The 24,396-nt window shown below is 37.8% G+C and overlaps 2 protein-coding genes across 2 annotated transcripts in view; one reads left to right on the top strand and one right to left on the bottom strand.

Moving 5' to 3' along the window:
• Positions 1–5,063: 5,063 nt before the first annotated feature.
• UTP23 (UTP23, small subunit processome component) lies at positions 5,064–11,397 on the bottom strand. The gene is made up of 3 exons (XM_025393668.1): positions 11,115–11,397; positions 7,581–7,755; positions 5,064–6,482 (listed from the first exon to the last, which is right to left on the bottom strand). The coding sequence occupies exons 1-3, from the start codon at positions 11,300–11,302 to the stop codon at positions 6,096–6,098; spliced, it is 750 nt and encodes a 249-aa protein (XP_025249453.1). The 5' UTR covers positions 11,303–11,397; the 3' UTR covers positions 5,064–6,095.
• A 190-nt stretch (positions 11,398–11,587) lies between these two features.
• EIF3H (eukaryotic translation initiation factor 3 subunit H) overlaps positions 11,588–24,396 on the top strand; it is a 122,931-nt gene continuing 110,122 nt past the window's right edge. Inside the window, exon 1 of the mRNA XM_025393666.1 lies at positions 11,588–12,389. The gene's annotated coding sequence lies outside the window, so the exon portion shown is untranslated. The remainder of the gene's footprint in view (positions 12,390–24,396) is intronic.

The raw sequence follows: 24,396 nt of genomic DNA, 5'->3' as shown, positions 1-24,396 counted from the left end.
ATATTAATTAGGTATAAAGTTATTAACTAGATAACTAAATAGCTAAAAAGTGAACTCGAAGGATTCTGGAGGTAGTAACTGGAGGAAGCAGTTTCTGTTCCTAAGTCAAGGGGGACAAAAGGAAAGGGTTAGAATTCTTAAAATTTAAAAGCTTGAAAAAGCATCCCTATGGAGCTGAAACCCCTGAGAAGCTAGGCTTTAATCCACAGTTGCTGATGTCTCTCAGCTTAGTGGCAGGGCCAACTATCCAGACAAATATGAGAAGAGTGGGCTCCAGCCAACTAGAGCTGGTGTCTGGTTCTCTGGTGGGAGGGAGGTGGGTTGAAGCAATACAGCAGGTTCTGCAAATGTTGCAAACTTGATCTGAAGCCTACTTTGATGAGAAATTGCTGCTGCCTGAAGGGAAGAAATGATATTCACAAAAGCTACAAGCAGTAAGCTCACAGGAAGCAACAGGAAGAATTCAGTCTTTTCCTCCCCCACCAGCCTTCCAGATCCTGCCTCTAGAGCCCGTTATTGGCAGAACCCAACAAAAAGTAGCTGTCACTGGAAAATTGTACATTGCAGAGTTCCAGCTCCAACATCACAATGCAGAATATAGAAAAGTGAGCTTGGAACTGGCACAGCCCACCCCTTTGCCTACACGGCATCCATATGCACCCTTCTATACATATTTAAACTTTCATATAACAATTAACAATCTGTTTCCTTCCTCTTTTTTTTTTTTTTTTTTAGAGATGGAGACTCACTCTGTTGCCCAGGTTGGAGTGTAATGGTGTCATCATAGCTCACCGTAGCCTTCAACTTTTGGTTTCAAGAGAACCTCCTGCCTCAGCCTCCTGACTAGCCAGGACTACAGGTGCATGCTACAGTGCCCAGATAATTTTTTTAAAAAATTGTAGAGACAGGGTTTTTGCCATGTTACCTAGGCTGGTTTCAAACTCCTGGCCTCAAGTGATCCTCCTGCCTCAGCCTCCCAAAGTGCTAGGATTACAGGAGAGAGCCACTGCATTTGGCCCTCCCTCTTTCACCTAAGATGGTGCAACTATTCTTCATACAAATAAATCATTGTAGTGGGCCAGCGTGATGTTGTGTAGAATGTCAAGATGATCAAGATCTCTGTAGACTATATTATGGCTGAGAGCCTATGAGCCAACATATGCATGAAGCAAGACTGTGAAAGTGTACTATTGACCTTGTCAAAGAAAAACAAAGTTTTATTTATTTATTTATTTATTTATTCGAAACACAGTCTCGCTCTTGTCACCCAGGCTGGAGTGCAATGGCATGATCTCAGCTCACTGCAACCTCTGCCTCCTGGGTTCCAATGATTCTTCTGCCTCAGCCTCCTGAGTAGCTGGGATTACAGGTGCCCACCACCACGCCAAGCTAATTTTTGTATTTTTAGTAGAGACCAGGTTTCACCATGTGGGCCAGGCTGGTATTGAACTCCTGACCTCGTGATCCACCAGCCTTGGCCTCCCAAAGTGCTGGGATTAAAGGCGTGAGCTACTGCACCCAACTGAAAAACAAAGTTCTTTCAGTCATCCTAGCACATTGGTAAAGAGCAGGATATGGGGAAGAGGCCGAGGAGGGTGGGGGTGGGGGAGTGGTGCACATTTTTGTATCAGGTGTCAAGAGCTGTATTTATTGTTCCAGTAAAGACATTACATCTGAAAAAACTGCTGGAAATAAACCATGCCTGATTAACATTAAAATATTCCACAGTCACTGGTTTTAAGATCATCTACCTTCTGCAGAGGCCCAATAGATGCATTAAATGGAGATGTAATAGGAATGAACACTTCTACCTCATTCTAGCATTAGATGATAGTAGTGTTAATAATCTCTGCAATTCCTCCAATGATGTCCTATCTTTTGGTTTATTATACAGGCAGAAAAGAGAAATTCCAACAGCTTCTATTTGACCCTTCCTATCCTAATGACCCTTAGTCCATAAATGAGAGCCAATATGGGGACATGACCAGTTACCAAGTATGTTTTTAACAACTATACATTCTGAATTAGGAATAAACAGGATGGGCTCAAGTACCTGCTGAGCCCACCGGACTCAAATTTGACCTATAACTCAATTTTTCTGTCACTTCACCACCATAAACTCCCACTCTAAATGGTGGTCCAGTGGCATTTTGAGACCCTAGCAATTAGCATCAATTCACAGCCAGAAATACTCCCAAAGGTCTGAGTATTTCTGTTCCCCAATACACAGTCCCTCTAGAAAGTGGCCACAGGTCCCTTTGGGGAAGGGGTAGAGGAAAAATTTTTATATACTGGGTTCTTTCTCAAGAGAACCCAGCCTCCCTTTAAATTAAGGGGCTCTGGCCCTTGAACTGTTTTAGTCTGGAAATTGGATGAGAGGTCATGACTCTCCCTTCTGGTAGACCTGACCTTATTTCATTTTCTTTTTGTTTGTTGAGACAGGGTCTTGCTCTGTCGCCTAGGCTGTAGTGCAGTAGCATGATCAAGACTCACTTCAATGTCACCCTCCCAGGCTCAAGCGATCCTCCCACCTCACCCTTCCATGTAGTTAGGACCACAGGCACGTTCCACCACACCCGGCACTTTTTCGATTATTTGTAAAGATGAGATCTCCCTATGTTGCTGAGGCTGGTCTCAAACTCCTGGGCTCAAGTGGTCCTACCACCTTGGCCTACCAAAATGTTGGGATTACAGACATAAGCCACCACACTTGGCTTTCATTTTCGTTCATTCAACAAGTATGTATTGACACATCTTACTCTTAGTACAAATTTGTGTATTATACATTCTATATTCTTATATGGAATATGTATTTTCATAGAATATATTATATGGAATATATAGAATATATTCCTGTATGGAATATACATATAGGGATAGTATTCACAAAAAACAAAACAAAACAAAACAAAAAAAACCTGAAGTACAAGGATATGAGACTTTTGTTAAAATATCTTTTAATTTTACTGGCAAAATACATCAATGACTAATATATTCCCGTATGTAATATATACAGTATATTCTTACATGGAATATATTCTTATATAGAATATGTATATATACATATGTGTATATATCAAATACATATATCTTGGAGATATAAAACTAATTGGGAATAATGTCATATATAGAGAGAGAGAGTAAGCAAACATTTATAAAAATATTTTAAATATTCCAAACTATTCATTCTATCCACCCACAAAAATACTAGTAATTAGGATTAGGCCAGGCATGGTGGCTCACACCTGTAATCCCAGCACTTTGGGAGGCCAAGGCGGGTGGATCACGAAGTCAGGAGATCAAGACCAGCTTGGCTAACACAGTGAAACCCCATCTCTACTAAAAATACAAAAACTTAGCCGGGCATGGTGGCGCACGCCTGTAGTCCCGCTACTCAGGAGGCTGAGGCAGGAGAATGGCATGAACCCGGGAGGTGGAGTTTGCAGCGAGCCGAGATCGTGCCACTGCACTATAGCCTGGGTGACACAGCGAGACTCCATCTCAAAAAACAAAACAAAACAAAACAAAAACTAGTAATTAAACCTGTCAAATGACAGTCATCCTGCTTTACCCAGATTCAGAAACATGAAATCCTTTTACCTTTGAAACTCTAGTTTCAAAGCTGTTCTAAAGTGACTTGGTTTTAATTTATATACTCGCAGGGATGAGAAGTAGATGTAGGGCTATAAAAATGTAAGGAATACAGTATCGTGCCCATACACAACTGCAAACACTTATTTTTAAGTGTTCGTAATAGCGGTCTTCAGAAACACCCTTTTTCAGACTGGCAAACTTTCAGAGTTCAAAAGTGAATGTATTACACTTTTATCCCCAACAAAGCTAGTAACTACCCTCTAAAGCAGAGGTTAACATTTTCTTTTTTCAAACCACAGAATGGATATCCCATGTGCATACTCCCATGGTTCCCCTCCCCAAGTTGTATGAAAAAATAAAGCAAATAATTATGAGGATTTTAGGGGTAGTGGTGTAGGAACAGTATTCACACACAAAAAAACTGAAGCACAAGGATATGAGACTTTTGTTAAAATATCTTTTAAAGTAATTTTACTGGCAAAATACATAAATGACTAATCAGTTTTAAAATATTAAACATACTTTCTTTTTTCTTGGGATGGAGTTTCACTCTCGCCAGGCTGGAGCACAGTGGCAAGATCTTGGCTTACTGCTACCTCTGCCTCCTGGGTTCAAGTGATTCTCCTGCCTCAGCCTCCCAAGTAGCTGGGACTACAGGCACGCACCACCACACCCAGCTAATTTTTGTATTTTTAGTAGAGACAGGGTTTTACCATGTTGGCCAGGATGGTCTTGATCTCTTGATTTTGTGATCTGCCAGCCTTAGCCCTCCAAAGTACTGGGATTACAGGCGTGAGCCACCACGCCCTACCAAAATATTAAACATACTTTCTAATACATTGTAATTTTTAGTACTTCTATAATTACTGCTTCATAAAAAAGTGAATTTTTCCAGCTCTCCAGTTCAGATGCTTATTAACAGGTAATCAGATAGCACTGATTAAGTAGAAATAGATTGGGTAATACCTAAAATTAATGTATTTTAGCATATTGAAATGAGTATCATCAGTGTGTATTTCATTTGCTTTATCACTTTGTCTACACTTGATTAGGTGGCCTTAACGCTTGTCATTATTGACAAATGTTAACTTTCCTCACAAAAACTACAGTATTCAGTTTTTTTCAGTATTTTTGCCTTCCTTATTAAAAATGTTTCTACTGTCAAGAATTTAAAACAGAATCATGACATTGCAATCCAAACACTACCTTGGCTTGCCAGATTAAATAGTCTATGTCTTACTCTTTGGTGTAAAGCTCTAATTCCAATTTCCAGCGAAGAAGTATCTCTGAATTCAACTGAGAATGACATTTCTATGGGAATAAATGTGAATTTTCTCACATTTAACCATTAAGAACTTACTCATACCTCATCATGATAACCTAATGTTAGACTGAGAATCACTGCTCTAGGGCGACTCCAGAAGTTGCCAGTCAGGAACTGTCTTGTCCAATAATTTTATACTTCCATCTTGTAGTACAAAAACATTTTAATTTTGGCCTGATAAATGACTAAAACAATTGCTGGGGGAATTGAGAGAGACAGGTTTGATTCTTCAATTCCTAACCCAATTGACCTTCATTGATCCTCAGACTCATTTAGACACTTTTCACTAATATTCACAGTCAATCTTAAAAAAAATATTATTTTTGAATTCTTGCTATTGAAGTTAACATTTACATCTAAAAGAAAATCATCATCCTTATTGGACAAGTGGAGCTCAAACAAACAAAAACACCCTAGTCATAATAATGAAAATACTGAGTTTCTGATGTACAAAGAGTAAAATACTCATGTACTAGAAAAAATGGTGTAGTATAAATGGGCAAAATTTCATTCTTTCTAGTAGGAAGTCAATAAATAATTGATGTATCAAAAAGTAGCAGTATGATCATATAATTTGGAAATATAAATTCTTCAACTATTAGAATTGAAAGAAGTTTCTTCTGTCACTGTGAAAGACGGACTGCCTCTTTTTTGTCACAAGCCTTTTAGAACTAACTATATGATTTTTTAAAACTGTTTGCACGTTTGAAGGTGGGAATGGGACCAGAGAGGCGACAATTTTACCTGGAAAAACAACCCCCCAAAACCATTTATTAAGTGAAGTGAATACCATCATACATAAACCCATTCACTGTTTTTTTTTATTTTTATTTTTTTTGAGACAGGTTCTCACTCTGTTGCCCAGGTTGGAGTGTAATGATGCAAACTCGGCTCACTGCAACCTCTGCCTCCCAGGTTCAAGCGATTCTCATGCCTCAGCCTCCTGGGTAGCTGGAATTACAACTGTGCACCATCATGCCCAGCTAATTTTTGTATTTTAGTAGAGACAGGGTTTTGCCATGCTGGCTAGACTGGTCACTGTTTTTATTTTATAATTAATTTTAGCTAAAACATATGGGTTCATTTACAAAAACAAGTTTGGCCTTCTTATACAAATACTTCTAGTTGTAAAAAATTCATTTTCACACTTGAATGTCCTTAAAAGTATCTAAAGGATTCATTCTCCTTCTGCATTCTGCTTCTCAGAAAGTACTTTTGAGTTAGATCTGTTCCGAATTCTTTTTCTTTTTCTTTTCTTTTCAGAAGCAGATGACTGGGTATCCGGTGCCTTTTTCTTTTTCTTCAAACAGCTAAGAGGATTGGGACCACTTATTTTCTTGCGCTTCTTTCTTCTTCTCTGTTCAGGGTTTTTTACTAAACCCTGTTCCTCTTTGAGATGTTTGATACTTTCTTTCTCATGCACTGAGACAAGCTGACCTGACTCCACCGCTTTTACAAACGCAATTGTTTTGGGAGAAGGCTTGTCCAAAACCATAGTGTTCTGAATAATAAACATGAGAGGAACTCCAGGCTCCTTCTTTACTTTCATAGACAAATTCTGATCCTATTTAAAAGAAAACAGAATTATTTAGTTCAAATGTCAATTAAGGTACCTTAAATAGGTTTTCAAGAACTGTATTAAAAATAAAAGAGATCACAGATTTTTTTTTTTTTTCAAATGAGTAAGCTTCACTTATTCATTTGAGTAATGGGGGTATATTTTATGATAAACGAAGAAAAACATAAAAACTGAGCACAGTGTTAGTAGCAGCTGTGTGAATTGGATTTACTGATACTCTAGAGCCACAAATTACAAACTAATGCAAAGGTAAATGTGTTAGGTGGGTTTCTCCTGTTTCCACTCTAAGATAATCTTTGGAAAGGGTCAAGAATGCTTGAAGAGGTTAAAGGAAAAGAAACTGCGTAGTAATTAGTTACTCAGATTCTAAATTCAGCTCTGCGTCTGTGTAATTTTATAATTCTGATAATCAAATCTGTATGTATGTGAACTTAATATCACCCCCGAAAGTCTCTCTTCTCCTGTCTTCAAGAAGATGGGAATGTTTTTCTTTAAAAGCTTGAAATATTTCATACTGTTGGTACAGTCTTAAGCAGTATGAACCATGATTTTGAGAAATAGTATGAAATCCAGGAATATGAACAAACATTAACAGAATATAGGAACTTTGCTCTACTTATCTTCCCTTCAAGAATCCTACAACAAATCATCACATCTCATGTCAACAATTTCTCGTCTTAAAAAAAGAAACTTCTGCCAGTGTCCAGCATGATGGCAAACACCTGTAATCCCAGGTACTCAGGAGCTGAGGTGGAAGGATCACTTTAGCCCAGGGGTTCGAGACCAGCCTAGGCAACATAGTGAGACCCTCAAGTCTCAAGAAACAAGCAAACAAAAAAAGCAAAACAAAGGAATCATTAAAAAAAAAAAAAAACCAACCTTCCAATACTGAAAAGAATATCACATGCTTAAAGTTTTCCTCAAGTTATCAAATGACAATTGCTTTTACTGACTGCAAATTAACTTAGAAGCCTGTATTTTTAAAAGTCTAATCACTCTAACTTTTTTCTGATTATAAATAGCTGCATATGAAGTATAAATAGAAATGGTTAAAATTGCCTGTGGTTTTAAAAGTAGTATCACCTGTGTTGCCACAAAATAATGATGAGGATTTCCCTCTTCAACCATAGAAAGCAGACATTCTGATCCGCTCACTGCATTCTTGAAATGAGGACAATTTCGAACTTGGCATTTTTGTGCAATCAATTTTGCCCCATATAAGTCGTTTCCCAACGTTTCTAACTCTTTTAATACACACCTGAAAAGAAAAATTACAGCAGATACATTTCAGTTGTTTACATAAAGTGTAAAAAACAATAGTCAATTTTTTGTTAAAATAAAACTACGCTGTTACAATCTAAATTTGTCACCTGGTAACCATTTACTTTAAAAGATGACTTGAAAAATGCATTTACCAAGTAGGAAGAACAACAGTTAAAATTTACTGAGCACTTATTATGCTCCATGCAGCATGCAAATTGCTCTTCACATAATTCTTGCTTAATCTCAAAATAACCCTACGAAGTTAGGTCGCTTACCTTGAAATTATCCTTATTTTAGAGCACCTCATTCTGAGATTTCAAGTCACATGCCAAAGTTCGAGTAACTAGTAAGTGGTACTGAGACTTGCAGTTTGACAACAGCTCCCTTGTCCCAACCATAGCGTAATAAGCTTCTGCTTCAAGTACAAATTGGTACACTTTCAAAATATTTTCAATTCAGAACAGTAAAACTTCTCACGTCATCAAGTTGTTTTTAAAAAAAACATTTAGTCATAAGAGTTCCTTGACCCTAGCCAGCCTTTGCCAGATTCTTTCTCGCCTCATCTCCTTTATCATCTTTCTGTTTTAAGATTTTGCTGCTTTAGTCATTAGACTTGACCTCTATTTTGAGTACTGCCAGCCTGTGGACATCCCGCCATCAACTCTTCAGATTCACCATGTCTAAGATCAAACCACTTTCCTGCATCCAAATTTATCCTCCAAGACTTGCTATCTCTTTGAAATTATTATTTTCCCAGACACCCTAGACAGAAATCAGAAATCACATTTGACCTTCCTGCCCTTCTTCACCCATACTCCTACGCCATCAGTTGCTCGACCTATCTATCTCAGTAACGTAACGTTTCTTTGGAGAACCCTTGGGTTCCTGCCTTTCCTCTCCCAGGTTTAGGCTCCCCTTACTTCTTGATTGAACAACCGCAATTCATGCCTTTGCTCTCCTGTTTCTCCTATTTACCCTTCACATCACTGCAGTTACCTTTTCTAAAATAAAACCCAGGCCTGATGACATTCTCCTGTTCTACTTCATCAGTTAACTCCACGTATCTTCAAACCTTCTACCTCTGTAGAGACCTAACTACTAGTGGCTAAGGAATATATTCCACTGAAAAACGAACGACCTGATTTCTTAAAAACATAAATTGCAACATGTAAAGGGAGGGAAAACTGTTAATATATTTAAAAACTGCCTGGTGTGATGGCTCAGGTCTGTAATCCCTTCGCTTTGAGGGGCCGAGGTGGGTGGATCACCTGCGGTCAGGAGTTCAAGACCTGCCTGGCCAACATGGTGCAATTCTGTCTCTGCTAAAAAATACAAAAATTAGTAGGGCATGGTGTCACACATCTGTAATCTCAGCTACTTGGGAGGCTGATGCAGGAGAATCGCTTGAACTCGGGAGGCAGAGGCTGCAGTTAGCCATGACTATACCACTGCACTCCAGCCTGGGCAATAAAGTGAGACTCCATCTCAAAAATAATTTTTTTAAAAAAACATAAGCGACATACAAATCAAATGTAATATATGTATTTAGTTTGAATCCTGATTTTTAAAAGGCTTCTTTCTCTTTTCAAGATACATGCCAAAGAACTGATAGAATAATACGCTCCAAAGTAACACATCAGTAAGGAGAGGTGAGGGATTCAACAAGATTGGCCATGTTAGTAACTGCAAAAGCTGGAGAGAGATTTCATTATATTATTCTACTTTTGAGTTGTCTGAAAAATTCCAGAGTTAAAATAAATGTGTTAGAAAAATAGATGTAGAACATAATTTTATGTGGCACTTCTCAACCTTTTTAATATCATATCACTGTATTTAAAATGTTAATATTTCTATGGCACACGGGAGTATATGGACAAATTGCTTATAGACAAAAGCAATCAATTCAGGGGCAAAGACTACTGAAGGATTTGTTAGCCCTAAAGACTAAGAGGATCAAAACTTTGGGGGTATCTGTAACCCAGCTGAGACATTGCTTGAGAAATTCTGAACAAATACAGAAAGCTGTTCATTAAGTAGTGGTATGTGAGAAAAGGAGACTATTAACACGGTATACACAGAAAAAGCCCATACTTTGTTATGGTTGTAGTTAGAGATGGGGGTTTCCCTATGTTGCTCAGGATTACCTCAAACTCCTAGACTCAGGCAACCCTCCTGTCTCAGCCTCCTGTGTAGCTGGGATTACAAGTGTGAGCCACCTTGCCTGGCTTAAAAGTCCATTCTTGTGCTTGTGTGAGTGTGTATAAATAACTGGATGGATGACACTGCACATGTTAACAGTGATTATTCGTGAGTAGTGGCATTATGACTCATTTTAATTTTCTTTTTTTGCTTTTTAAAAAGTAAATATTCTACAATGAAAAAACTACTAAATTTCTTAATAGTTCTTCATGGTCTAGCCTCAATTTGCCTTCTTCCTAGTTTCATTCTCAAATATATTCTGTGCTGCAACCTCTTTCCCAGGCATTTCACAACTCCATTCTGTGTGAAGAGGTCTCCACAAGAAGAAGTGTCATTCTTTTCTGTCATTCAAAATAGTTCTTCCCCTCAGAATTGAACAAGTGAATGGGCTCAAATGTTATCTGAAATTTGTCACAATTCTCTCCTCCCCACTCTTCATCCCCACAAGCTTCCATCCCACATTTCAATGAAGTGGGGAAACATCAGACCTAGAGTGAAAACACATCCACTGCAGACTGACCTATGCACTTTACTGGCCATGAGGGAGCAGTGTGTGGCATATAGGGGGTACTTAATAAAACCAGTTGAATAAACAAATGTCCTTGTGCAGATTCCTTAATCTCAAGTACTGACTTTTTGCCTTGGACATCAAAGATGGTAACTCATAGGTTCACTGTGAGGCTTGAAGAGTTTTGGTTTAAAGTAAGAAAAGTTATGCAAATGACGGCAACCGTTTGAAGAGGGGTACACTTGGGATACCGAAAAACGCTCTAGTACGCTATACTCCTTTGAGCTTACAGCAATCTTACAAGCAGTTACGATCTCTATTTTACAAATGAGGAATCCGAGGCTCAGAGAGGCTATATAATCACAGAGCTGGTAGGACTGGGATTAAGATTCGAAGTCAGATCTTTCTGCTATAATGTGCTCTCATTCACCAGGCTAACGACACGTGATATTCACAGGGCATTGTCCAATCTGCCTCTATTATAGGTATTCGCCGGACCACCTTCACCTCTCCACTTAACTGTCAACTCCACGTGGGCAGGGCGTTTTGCCCCTCCTGAGCTCTCAGTGAAGGTCTGTGGGCAATGGCCTCGCCTCTACAACACCCGACGGACCCCCTATGCCTCCTCCCCGACCCCCCGGGCCCACCTTGTGGTGCACAGCTGTGTCTCCCCCATGAGGTAGCGGGGCAGCTGCTCCCGCAGCTGGATGCGGCCCCGCAGCGCCGCCTGACAGAAGGTGCCGTCCAGCAGGATCTGGTACGGCTCGCGGACTCCGAAATTGTTGCGGAAGAAGCCAAGATGCTTCTTGGCATGTTTCTGCCTTGTGATCTTCATGCCTGGCTTACCGGGACCGAGGCCACCGGACCAGGAAGCATCAGCAAACGCCCTCACGGACAACCCAGTACCCTCAATGCTAGTTTCACCCGGAAATGAAGTGCCTTTGGCGCCGGAAGCAAACGCCCCTGTCTTCCGGGCCTGCCCACTGGCTTACGTCATGTCCAGACTAGCGCGCGCTTCCAGCGCGGTGCCCGCGCTTAAAGGGGCGGTCCTAGGGCGGAACTTGTGCGTACGCGGGAAAATCGCTGGGTTGAGCGATTCCGCATGGGGGCGCACATGCGCAGTCTGGGGCCACGGTAGAAGAAAATTACAGAATACATTTAGCGTGTTACCTACGTTTCAGAGACACGTATCAAGAGCTTCTCTGAAAGACTGGCAGTATCGTAGTAGTCAGTGATAATATTGAGCCTTAATATGTTCCAGACACTGTCCTAAGTGATTTACCTTACATTATTCCCTTGAATGTTTATAATTCCCAAGTGAAAGAAGGAAATGATATATTGGATAGCTATGAGTGGGGAGGTTTGTACTGGCTGCTTTCCCATAAAGAAATTAAGCTCGTTCACGAAGAGCACGTAGTTTGTTAGTGTTTGGAACCCATTTTTCGTGCCTGAAGTTCAAATGTTCTTGCTACACCACCATAGAAACTAATGTCACTCAGGAACCATTTGTCAGGGCAAGGGGTGCCACCATTTTGTATTTCCTCCTGCCTTAGGACCATCCTAAATCATTCGCACGGAGTGTTTTGAAAGAACTCTCAAGAGCTTCGTCTGCCTAGAGTCAGAATTCCTAACCTTGAGTCCTGGTTCTGCCACAAACCCAAGCCGTTTGATCTTGGGCAACTCCCCAAGAAAGCTGGGTTCAACTTCCTCACTGTCAAACTGGTTATAGGTCTAGATGAGTTTCAAGGACTCTTTTTATGGCTAGAGTCTCTGACATAGGAAGACTACATACTGGGCCAGTAACAGGAAGGCACAAAGCTGACTGAAGGTTTAAAAATTACTTGGTCAATTTGATTAATGAGGAGAATGAATCAGAAAATTTCAAGTTCTCCCATGGCTAACTGTCGAGTATCTACTTCAAGGCAAAATAATCAAAGAATGGGGAGTATGGAATTTTGCATTTTTGTCCTGGCCTGGAATCTGTCCCAGATCTAGTTTTGGCTAAAGATCGAAAGAACCAGCACAGAAAATGATTTACAACGTGATTGAATGCATTGTTTGCATTTGGGGTTTTATTTCAATATATAGGTTTATGAAATTGGAACTAAGATCTATAATGTTAGCCCTGCCCTGACTCCCAGCACATCACTTAGATGGTTGCTTTCATTTAAACTTAAAATAAATTTAGGAATTGGAAGCCATGAAAACTTTTGCAGGGTTAGATTCATGGTCTTTGAGGGTAATTGCTCAGTACTTTTCAATTTGAATCCTCTTTTTATCCCTGTATGCCAACTCTCTACTCCAACTATGCGCCTACTACAGACAGAGAAACGAGATACCACCTGAGTCTTGCAAAACAGTTAAAACATTTTTTCTTAAATCGCCTCGGATTTATCTACCAGCTCCTTGGCCACTTTTCTGTACTAAGAAAAATGTGGTGCAGCACTAGGGATTTTAGTCTTATCTTAGTTTTTTGTTGTTGTTTTTTAATTTACCGAACTACAGCACATTTTTTCCCCCCAAGCTCCATGTATATGACAGTGCCAGTTTGCACCCTATCTTTATTATGAAAACATGAAGATGGTCTATAATGATGATTATCAAGTTTAAAACAAAGTTTTCGGCGGGGCGTGGTGGCTTATGCCTGTAATACCAGAACTTTGGGAGCCCGTGGCAGGAGGATCACTTGAGCCCAGGAGTTTGAAACCAGCCTGGGCAACATAGGGAGCCCCTGTCTCTACTAAATTAAAAAAAGACGAAATGAGAAAAAAAAAATAGAGTTTTGTATTATGGCAGTGTTTCTCAAAACATGGTCCTGAGATATGCAGAAAAAGCTTCGTGTGCTTGTTTAAAATGCCCATTTCTGATTCAGAATAAGTATTGAGGGAGAGGGGTACTGTTCAGAGAGGAAGTGACATTTATTACCATCTCCCCAAGTCATTATTATGCTCATTAGTGTTCCTGAAGGACCTTTTTTGTAATAAAGCATCGTTTAGTCAATAAGATATTTTTATTAATTGGTCCACTTAATATACTTTTGTTTAGATGCCAAATGATCTGTAATGGAAAATCAATATTTAGCCACAACCAAGGCGGAAGACAAATACTGCCATTATTGAATGAACTATTTGAATATAAATTTAAATCTGAAATTTTATTTTGAAAATTATGTCGTTATTAAAATATTTAATATTCGTTGAAAAATTTTTGACCTTATACTGAAGGAACAATAATTCATAACAGCATTGCTGGCTTTTAGCTTTTTTCTCAGGTCAGTCCACTGGCCATTTTCCATGCCAAATAGAAGTCCACATTCAGCTGGAGTAAGCAGGGGATTAATTTATTTTTCTTTATTTTTTATGTTCTTCATTTTATTATGTCTGGATCAAATATAGTTTTATAATATTATGCTGTTGTACATGATTTTGAAGTTTTTTTCTTCATGAAATTTTGATGAAGCCAAGTTGACATGAGAATAATTTATTTTTGAAATGTGTGACTAATTCCCAAATAGGACTTTCTCATGAAAGATTCATGGCCTAAATGGAATTAAAGAGGTAAACATTAAACATAATTCATAAAGGTTACTTTGTTGAATTTCATCAATGTTAGTATAATTTTGTTTAATTTCATAAATGTTGGACAATTTAGCTAACATATCTATTGTAGTATTATTCTGCCTTATATTCATATCTAAATATTTATAAACATTTGTTAACATTCATTAGCTCAAAAAAAAAAAATTTCTTCCTGACATTATCTAACATACTGTCTAAATAAATAATTTAGCTAAATAAATATTTTGAGACAACTTAGGTAAAGCACTTTGTATTGAGGTCCTATGAGGTTCTTCGTTAAGATCCTCTAGGACAGGCGCTGTCATGGAATGCCTTACTGCGAAATTTCGTATATGTCAGAAGGTGTTATGAAGGTCAGATATGGAGGCTGTCACCTTTTTAAACAATCTTTAAAATAAAATAAAATAACAAAAAACTTTATGTATTTCAAATTACAAAAATAATATATGCCTCTTAAAACAAGTGGAACAACACGAAGATAGTAATTTCTTCTCCCCTTCCCAGATAACACCTTGATGATCTATTATGTATCTCTCTGCAATGTTTCCATATTCACATATTGATATATCATATACATATATATACAATTTAATATTTATGTAGAGATACTCTGTTATGCAAAATTGAATCATATTTTACAATTCTATACATTTGCTTTTCTCACCTAACAATCCTGTAGAAATCCCTACACACATCTCCCCAAAGTCAATTGGCAGAGTTCTCATTCATTATTTGTCATGGCTGCATGACATTTCTCACAAAATCACCAAGTATAACATAATAGATATGACACAGATTATGAATTTTCACCCAATATCTCTTCTCTTCTTTGTAGGAATAGACTCCCGATTGTATTCTGGAGTGTAATGTGCCCAGATAAGCAAATCCATTCCCCAGAATTCTTTTTTTTTTTTTTCTTTTCTTTTTGAGACGGAGTCTCACTCTGTCGCCCATGGTGGAATGCAGTGGCAGAATCTTGGCTTACTGCAACCTCCACCCCCTGGGTTCGAGCAATTCACCTGCCTCAGCCTTCCAAGGAGCTGCAATTACAGGTACAGGCCCCCATGCCCGGCTAATTTTTGTATTTTTATGCAGGGACCAGGTTTCACTATGCTGGCCAGGCTGGTCTCGAACTCCTGACCTCAAGTAGTCCGCCCAACTTGGCCTCCCAAAGTGCTGGGATTACAGGCATGAGCCACAGCACCTAGCCCATTCCCCAGCATTCTGTGCAGTTAGGTAGAACCATGGGATTAAATTCTAGCCAAAGATATGTAAGTGTAAGTGTTGCATGGAATTCTGGGAAGCCGGCTTAAAGGAAGTCAACTTAGCTTGGCAGTGGACACTTTTGTGTTTTATATCTCCTTCTTTCCTACTCCCCAGAATTTGGATGGGATAGACTTAACTCCAGCAATCTATTTTACACCATGAGGTTTTGAGAATGGAGGTCATTCGCTTAACACTGGCAAAGCAGATAAGAGGAGCTTGGATCGCTCGCAACTGTGAAACTGTCTTTCCAAATGTAGACTTTCTACTTCTGGACTTCTTTTACATGAGAAGAAAAATAAACTTCTACCTTGGTTTTTTATTAAAAAATGTTGTCATAAGTTTATTTTATATGTAGCCAAACTCAATGCTAACTGATAGAGGAAGTTAAAACTACTTGCCAGAATTAGATAATTTTATATGGGCAAATACGTTTGATGAAACCTTGATGTTAGTTCATGTTAGTCAATACAATTGCTGTTCCTTTGAACACGTTCAAAATACTAGTTTATACGTTTCCTCTAAAAGGGAGAAAGCCTTCAAAGTTAAATAAACCACATCTTTCTTTACATACTATAGAAACTGTCTTGACATTTGTTTCTCTTGGAAGTATAAACAATTTAATTTGAATTTGGTATGTCAGTGGGATATATCTCCTGTTGAGGAAAGTTAGTTAAATGTGAAGAGCCCCAGCTGCTTGGGTAAGGAATATCAAGGAAATGTTAGTGTCACCCAATTGTCAATTAACGAAAGCAAGCAGAATTCATGTATGTCAGTCCTGCCAGTATCAGTGAGCTCTTCTTTCAGGTCAAATGACAAAGGAGAAGCTGTCTCTTAGAAAAAGATTTCAAGAGATTTCTGTTTCTCGAGGATATTTCTAAACTAGACAGTAAACAGGAAGTGCCCATCATTAGTTGTCAGATGACTATTGTCAGATCACTATAAAATTAGACTAGCAAGTTTGCTTTCTGTAATAATGTATTTGGATGAAATCATACTTAGAACAAATACTGCCATGTTAGGTAAATTGAAATATATCTGTTTCTCTAACAGATATATGTATGTATGTATGTATGTATGTATTTATTTGAGACAGAGTCTCACTCTGTTGCCCCAGCTGAAGTGCAGTGGTGCAGTCTCGGATCACTGCAAACTCTGTCTCCCAGATTCAAGCGATTCTCTTGCCTCAGCCTCCGGAGTAGCTGGGATTACAGGTGCCCACCACCACATCTGGCTGATTTTTGTATTTTTAGTAGAAACAGGTTTTTACCATGTTGACCATGTTGGTCTCAAACTCCTGACCTCAAGTGATCTGCCCACCTCGGCCTCCCAAAGTGCTGGGATTACAGGTGTGAGCCACCTCACCCAGCCTGTCTCTAACAGATTTAAATAGTGCTCTCCATTGGCATTTTACTACAAAATGTTTAATGGCATTAATTTAAATGGTTAAAAAATAAAAACTAGTAGAGCAGAGCAAAAAGTTAAGAAGTAGTACCAATGGCAAACATGTTTTAGTGTAATGCAAAGCAAACTACCATTTGATATTTAATTACATTATTATTGAAACTGATAGAGAAGTTCACACTAAATGGGTCTTTCATTTTAATCTATCAAAGCACTTTAGAAGACTAATGAATCCTTACAAAATTACTGTAGGTAACCAAATATTATTACTGTTACTTAAAGAAGTTTAAAGATTAGAAATTATGTCAGATTACAGCTTTAAAAGGATTTTCTAAAAAACACTATTTATATTTAACAAAATGTTGAAGACAACTGTTTTACTCATGGTTTTGTATATATTGTTAAGCAGCAGGAGGACTCAGGGCAGAAACTGAACTCCTGATGGCAAGAAATTAAGCATGCTTTCAATAATTCAATAGAATATTATTTCAAAATCTAGTACTTATAATTGAATTACACCAATATGAAGTATTAATTGCATGATATTATACAAAATAAAAGTAACTCTTAGAATCCTCTCAAATTGCTTTTTTTTTTTTTTACTGCAAGATTATTTTGTTTAAATATTAGTTTGTAAGTGATGAATCAAAATACTGGGATGAAAAGTCCAATGTCATTTTAAAAATTATTATTATTTTAGCAAACATATAGAAAATGCCCACATGCTAATTCTTATGTCTAAATGAATATTATTTTCTTTTTATTGGCTCCAACTTTATACTCTGTATTGTTTCTTTCATAACATTGAACAAATTACTTAGCTCTTCAAAGTATAACCTCCCATAGTCTCGTTTCACATGTGTACACAAAAGGACGCCTATGACTTAAATTGATCTCAATAAGGCTAATGAGAAAGACCTTTTTTTCCATGGCTGGGGGAGAAGTTTTCTTTAAATAAACAAAACAAAAAGTGTATTGTTTCCATTGCTACTGAGAGCTTGAGATTATAGTGGTAGCCAGTCTGCGGTCAGAACCCAAACATGGCAGATGACAGAGTCCAGAGAGTCATCAAGTAATGAAACTGGAGTCTTTATGCTGCTTCACTTGGAGTGTGCCCTTCTCTAGACATCCAGATCAATGATAGCATATATTTCCCTCTTGTTTAAAATAATTAAAATTGGCAGGCTGAGCATGATGGCTCACACCTATAATCTTAGCACTTTGGGAAACCAAGGCAGGAGGATCACTTGAGCCCAGGAGTTTGAGGCCAGCCTGAGCAACATTAAGGAACTGGTTCTCTACAAAAAGTATAAAAATTATTCGAGTATGGTGCTCTGTGCCTGGAGTCCCAGCTATTTGAGAGGCTGAGGTGGGAAGATCACCTGAGCCCGGGGAGGTTGAGGCTGCTGTGAGCCGAGATCGTGTCATTGCACTCCAGCCTGGGCAACAGAGACACGGCAAGTGCTTACACACGCGCGCGCACACACACACACACACACACACACACACATATCTTTTGGCTCATCTGAATATAGAACGAGCCAGATGAACCCCCAAATTTATATTCTCTGTTGTAAGTGAACGCTCTCTATTATAATAAAATGACATTTAGCAACATTTAGGGGTTCATCTTTGGTGTCCTGACTCTCACTTTACTGCATTGAAAGGGGTTTAAGTGTCTTAGCCAAGTGAGGGAAAGCAGCTCCAATACTGGGTGGTTCTGAGGCATGGAATGGTCACAGCCTGACTTTAACTGGGCTGTGTTTTTCTAGTGGGTAGAGTTATTATGCCACAAAAGCTGAACTAGTTACACTGTTTATTTTTTATTTGCTCACTCAGGTGTGACAGGCTGTCCTCTGCTTCCTGTCCTCATGCAGTAATCACACATGGGCAGCACCCACAGCTTAGTTTGGAAGGCCCTAATCAGCCTCTCTCTTTTCGCCTGTAACTAAATTAGAAATATTTCCAGCAATTGGAGAAGTATGCTAAAAACATTAGTTTCTGTGACAAAGAGAATGAAGAACATCTTGTTGTGAATACAGGATAAATTTATTTTATATAATAAATAAATGTCCACAATGAAATTAATATCTACAATATTGAACTTCCTTATGGGAGGCCAGAAAGACAATTTTATGGTTGTGACCAACCATCTTTAAGTGATTAAATATATTTAGTTTCTTCTACAATCTGTTATTTACTTTCTTATGCATACTTCAGGTTTATTTTGTTCTTATTTGTCTAGGATGTTAGAGAGCTTAGATGATGGATTTGACACATTTCCTTTTTCTAATGTGGGCAGGTAGCTATAAACTTCTTTCTCAGCACTGATGTATCTGTGCCCCACACATTTTAATATTTTATATTTTCATATTCATCTAGTTCAGTTTGTGTGTATGTTTTAAAATTTTCCTGGAGACTTCCTCTTTGATCTGTGGATTAATATTACTAGAAGTATGTTGTTTAGTTTCCAAATACTCAGAAAATTTTGTTATCCTATGTTTTAATTCCCTGTTTAAATATATTGTGATTTGAGAACATACTATGAATAATTTCAACTCAGAAATCATTAAATTTGGTGAGGTTTAAGCTTGCTGAGGTTTGTTTATGGTTCAGGATATGACCTATATGTTCCATGGACACTGGAAAAAAGTATGTATTTTGTACTTTGAGGGTTCCATAAATACTGATTCGATCCTGTTGGTTGATAGTATTGTTGAGATCCTTATATCCTTATTGATTTTCTCCATAGTTGCTCTATCCATTGTTGACAGAGGGCGTTGACATCTCCAACTATAATTATGGATTTGCCCATTTTTTCCTTTCAGCTCTATGAGATTTTTCCTCACATAAGTTCTGATTTCTGTAGGGGCATACACAATGAGAATTCTCAAGTGTTGTTTGTGATTGACCATTCAATTATTGTTTGTTGTCTCCTTCTGTCTCTGATTATTTTCTTTGTTCTGAATTTTGCCTTATTTGATATTAATATAGCCACTCCTGCTTTCTTTTGATTAGTGGTTACATGATGTATTTTTTCCATCGTTTTACTTTCTTTGTACTTATATTACTATGTTTGAAGTGAATTTCTTATAGACAGCCTACGGATAGATCATGTTTTTATCCGTTTATTCATTCATTCAATTGTTTTCCTTTTACTGGTATATTTAAAACATTTATATTGGCTGGGCACGGTGGCTCATGCCTATAATCCCAGCACTTTGGGAAGCTGAGGTGGGCAGATCACCTGAGGTCAGGAGTTCGAAACCAGCCTGGCCAACATGGCAAAACACTGTCTCTACTAAAAATACAAAAATTAGCTGGGTGGGGTGGTAGGTGCCTGAAATCCCAGCTACTCGAGAGGCTGAGGCAAGAGAATCGCTTGAACCCAGGAGGTGGAGGTTGCAGTGAGCCAAGATCACGCCATTGCACTCCAAGCCTGGGTGACAGAGGGAGACTCTGTCCCCCCCCAAAAAAAAAGAAAAAAAATTAACATAACTATTAATATATTTGGGCTTAAGATTGCCATTTAAGTTATTTTTTATTCATTCTCTCTGTTTTCATTTCTCTCTTCTTTTTCTTCATTCTTCTGGGTTATTTGAACATTTTAAATCATATATTGATTTATTTATGTTATTTTGAGTATATCTCTTTGTAAAGCTTTTTAGTGGTTTCTCTAGGGTTACATTATATTTAAATAATTTATCACGGTTCAGTGCTTTGTCATTTTACCAGTATGAGTGACATGTGGAAACTTTACCTCTTAGCCAAGTGAGGGAAAGCAGCTGAATTTCAATGCAGACATGTAGAAGAAACTAAGAAACTTACTTTAAGGGCCATATAGGCCCTTAAACATGTCCATTTAGATGTAATTGTCTTAACTATTTCTTCCACAGACATTTAGAACCATGCTGGACAATCTCATGATTTTTGCTTTAACCATAAAAAATAATTTAGAAAACTCAAGAGGAGAAGGAAAGGCTACTATAATTATCTGTATTTTAGTATACTGTGTTCTTTCTTCTTTAAGAATAGTTCAATGTTTGGTTTGTTTGTTTTTTGTTCTTGTCCTTTCTTTTCTTTATAACTTCTTTTAGCAGTTCTTCCAGGGTAGGTATGCTAGTGACAAATCCTCTCAATGTTTTTTCATCTGAGAATGTCTTGATTTCTCTTTTATTCTTAAAGGATATTTTTGCTGAATATTTGCTTCTCGATTGACATTTTTTTCTTTCAGTAGTTGAAAAATGTGTAACTTCCTTTTGACTTCTGTGGTTTCTAATGAGAAACTCACTTTAATTCTAATTGTTTTTCCTGTATAAGTAAGGTGTTATTTCTTTCTTCTGCTGTCAAGATTTTTTCTTTGTTTCCAGAAGTTTGACTTTGATATGTGTTGGTGTAAATTTCTTTAGGGGGTGTCCCTTTTGGAGTTTGCTAAGCTTCTTGAATTTGTAGATTATGACTTTTGCCCTATTTGGAATGCTTTCAGTCATTATTTGTTCAAATACTTTTTTACCCCTGTTCTTTTTTTCTTCTCCTTTTGAGGTTCGTATGATAGGATTGTTCGATTTTTTTTCATTTTTTTTTTCTTTTTTTAAGTTAGGGTCTCACTTTGTCACCGAGGCTGGAGTACAGTAGCATGATCTTGCCTCACTGCAACCTCTGCCTCTGAGGCTCAAGCGATCCTCCTGCCTCAGCCTCCCTAGTAGCTGGAACCATAGGCACACGCCACCACCACCCAGCTAATTTTTTGTATTTTTGGTAGGAATGTTTTTTCGCATGTTGCCCAGGCTGGTCTCAAACTCCTGAGTTCAAGCAATCCACCTGCCTCAGCATCCCAAAGTGCTGAGATTATAGGTGTAAGCCACTGCACCTGGCCTGATTTTTTTTTCTTACAGTTCCACAGTTTCCCAAGGCTCTGTTCATTTTTTGTACCAGCCTATTTTTTTATTATGGTAAGATACATGTAACATTTAATCTGTCATGAAACTAGAGTAAAATTTAGAAAAATCAAAAAAAGTATATGTAGCATAAATGTTAATATTTAAACCCCTGAGTGTATGATTCAGTGCTGTTAAGTACATTTACATTGTTGTTCAACATTATCACTATCCATCTCCAGAACTTTTCCATCATCCCAAACTGAAACTTGGTACCCATTAAATAATAACTCCTAGTTCTCCCTCATCCCAGGTGCTGGTAGACACTATTCTACTTTCTTGATGAATTTGACTATTATGGAAATCTCATAAGTGGAATAATACAGTATTTGTTCTATTGTGTCCAACTTATTTCAATTAGCATAATATATTCAAGGTTCATCTATGTTGTAGCATGCATTAGAATTTAATTCCTTTTAAGGCTGTATGATATTCCATTGTACGTTGTATTAGTCTGTTCTCAGGCTGCTGTAAAGAACTGCCCGAGACTGGGTAATTTATAAAGGAAGGAAGTTCGACATGACTGGAGAGGCCTCAGGAAACTTACAATCATAGTGGAACGGGAAGCAAACACATGATGGCAGGAGAGAGAAGTGGTGAGCAAAAGGGGAAAGCCTCTTATAAAACTGTCAGTTCTCATGAGAACTCACTCACTATCATGAGAACAGCATGGGGTAACTGCCCCCATGATTCAATTACATCCCACTGGGTCCCTCCCATGACACATGGGGAGTATGGGAACTACAATTCAGGATGAGATTTGGGTGGGGACACAGCCAAACCATATCATATGTATATACCACATTTTGTTTATCCATTCATCAGCAGATGAACATGTGAATTGTTTCCATTTTTTGGCTATTGTGAATAATGATGTTATAAACATTGATGTACAAATATGTTTGAATTTCTGCTTTCAATTCTTTTGGATGTATACCTGAAAGGGAAATGCTGGATCATTTGGTAATGCTATGCTTAATTTTTGAGGAACTGCCATATTGTTTTCCACAATGGTGCATCATTTTACATTCTGTTAAGCTGCTGTACAGACTAGGTCATTTCTATCATTCTAGCTCTATTTTACTGACCTTTTTCTTTTTTCCTTTTGATTCCGCTGTTAAACCCATTCATTTAGCTTTTGGTTTTGGTTATTGTACTTTTTAGGTTCTAAATTTCCATTGGCATGTGGTTCTTTTTTTTTTTTCCTTTCCTTTCCAACTTTTATTTTAGGTTTAAGGGTTACATGCACAGGTTTGTTACACGGGAAAATTGCGTGTTGTGGAGGTTTGGTGTACAGAAAATTTTGTCATCCAGGTAATCTGTATAATACCTGATAGGAAGTTTTTCAATCTTCATTCTCCTCCCATCCTCCACCCTCAAATAGGCCCAGTTATTGTTCCTTTCTTTGTCATGTGTACGCAATGTTTAGCTCCCACTTATAAATGAGAACATGTGGTATTTGGTTTTCTGTTTCTATGTTAATGTACTTAGGAAATATCCTCCAGCTCCATCCATGTTGCTGTAAGGTCATGATCTCATTTCTTGTATAGCTGCACAGTATTGCATGCCATATATGTGCCACATTTCTTCATCCAATCCACCACTGATGGGCATCCAGGTTGATTCCAAGTCTTTGCTATTGTGAATAATGCTGTGATGAACAGATATGTGCATGTGTCTTTATGGAGAATGATTTATATTCCTTTGACCATATATACGTAATAAGATTGCTGGGTCAAATGATAGTTCTACTGTAAGTTCTTTCAGAGATCTCCAGACTGTTTTCCGTAGTGGCTAAACTAATTTACCTTCCTACCAGCAGTGTACAAGTGTTCCCATTTCTCTGAAACCTCACCAACATGTTATTTTTTGACTTTTTAATTATAGTCGTCCTGACCAGTGTGAGATGGTATTTCATTGTGGTTTTGATTTGCATTTCCCTAATGATTAGTGATATCGAGCATTTTTTCATATGCTTGTTGGCCACGTGTGTGTCTTCTTTTGTGAAGTGTCTATTTATGTCCTTTGCTGGTCCTTATTTACATCTTGTGTATCTTAGATAAGCTGAATTTGTTTGTTGAGATTTATTTGTTTCAAGCGTGTTCATAATTGTTTATTGAAACATTTTATGAGGGCTGCTTTAAAATCTTTGTCAGCTAATTCTAACTTCTCTGTCATTTCAGCAGCATCTATTGATTGTCTTGTTTCATCTAGTTTGAAATCTTCTAGTGCATGTACATCCTGGTTCTTGAGGAGATGAAGGATTTTTAATTGAAACTTGGACATTTGGGTATTTTTTTTTTTTAATGAACTCTGGATCCTATGTTGTAGGATAAAGCAATAAATAAATGTGTTATTGTTCATAAGTAGCCTAGCTGTTTTCTAATGCTCATCATTCCAGCTACCTAGTGGTAGGCAAAAACCTCCAGTCTGTTCTTCCATGAGAGATTTTCTTTCTTCTTTTTTTTCTTTTTGTTAATGTTCTATTACCAAATTCTAGTGTAGTTCTACGTGGATCAACCTTTAGCACCTCTAAATTTGTGGACTTTCTATGTGACCTAGGATGTAGTCTATTTTGATAAATATTTCATATACACTCGAAATGAGTGGATATTAACTTTTCATTTTGTAGTGTTAAGAATTTGTAACATGTAATTATTTCTTCTCCCAGATTGAAATATAACACCAGATCCCAATGAAAAAACAACAAAAAACTTCAGGGCAGGATATGCCGTTTACTGATTTAA

This window comes from Theropithecus gelada, chromosome 8 (assembly GCF_003255815.1).
Source record: "Theropithecus gelada isolate Dixy chromosome 8, Tgel_1.0, whole genome shotgun sequence".
In the NCBI taxonomy this organism is placed as follows: domain Eukaryota; kingdom Metazoa; phylum Chordata; class Mammalia; order Primates; family Cercopithecidae; genus Theropithecus; species Theropithecus gelada.
The sequence above is the reverse complement of the archived record's forward strand: the minus strand, read 5'-3'. Positions and strand labels throughout refer to the sequence as shown.

Excerpts from the sequence above, each read along its gene's own strand:
- UTP23 (XM_025393668.1), bottom strand. The coding sequence starts at position 11,302 with ATGAAGATCACAAGGCAGAAACATGCCAAGAAGCATCTTGGCTTCTTC. Across the intron at positions 7,756-11,114 it reads ACACAGCTGTGCACCACAAG|GTGTGTATTAAAAGAGTTAG; the intron begins GTGGGCCCGGGG and ends TTTTCTTTTCAG. Across the intron at positions 6,483-7,580 it reads ATTATTTTGTGGCAACACAG|GATCAGAATTTGTCTATGAA; the intron begins GTGATACTACTT and ends TCTTTTAAATAG.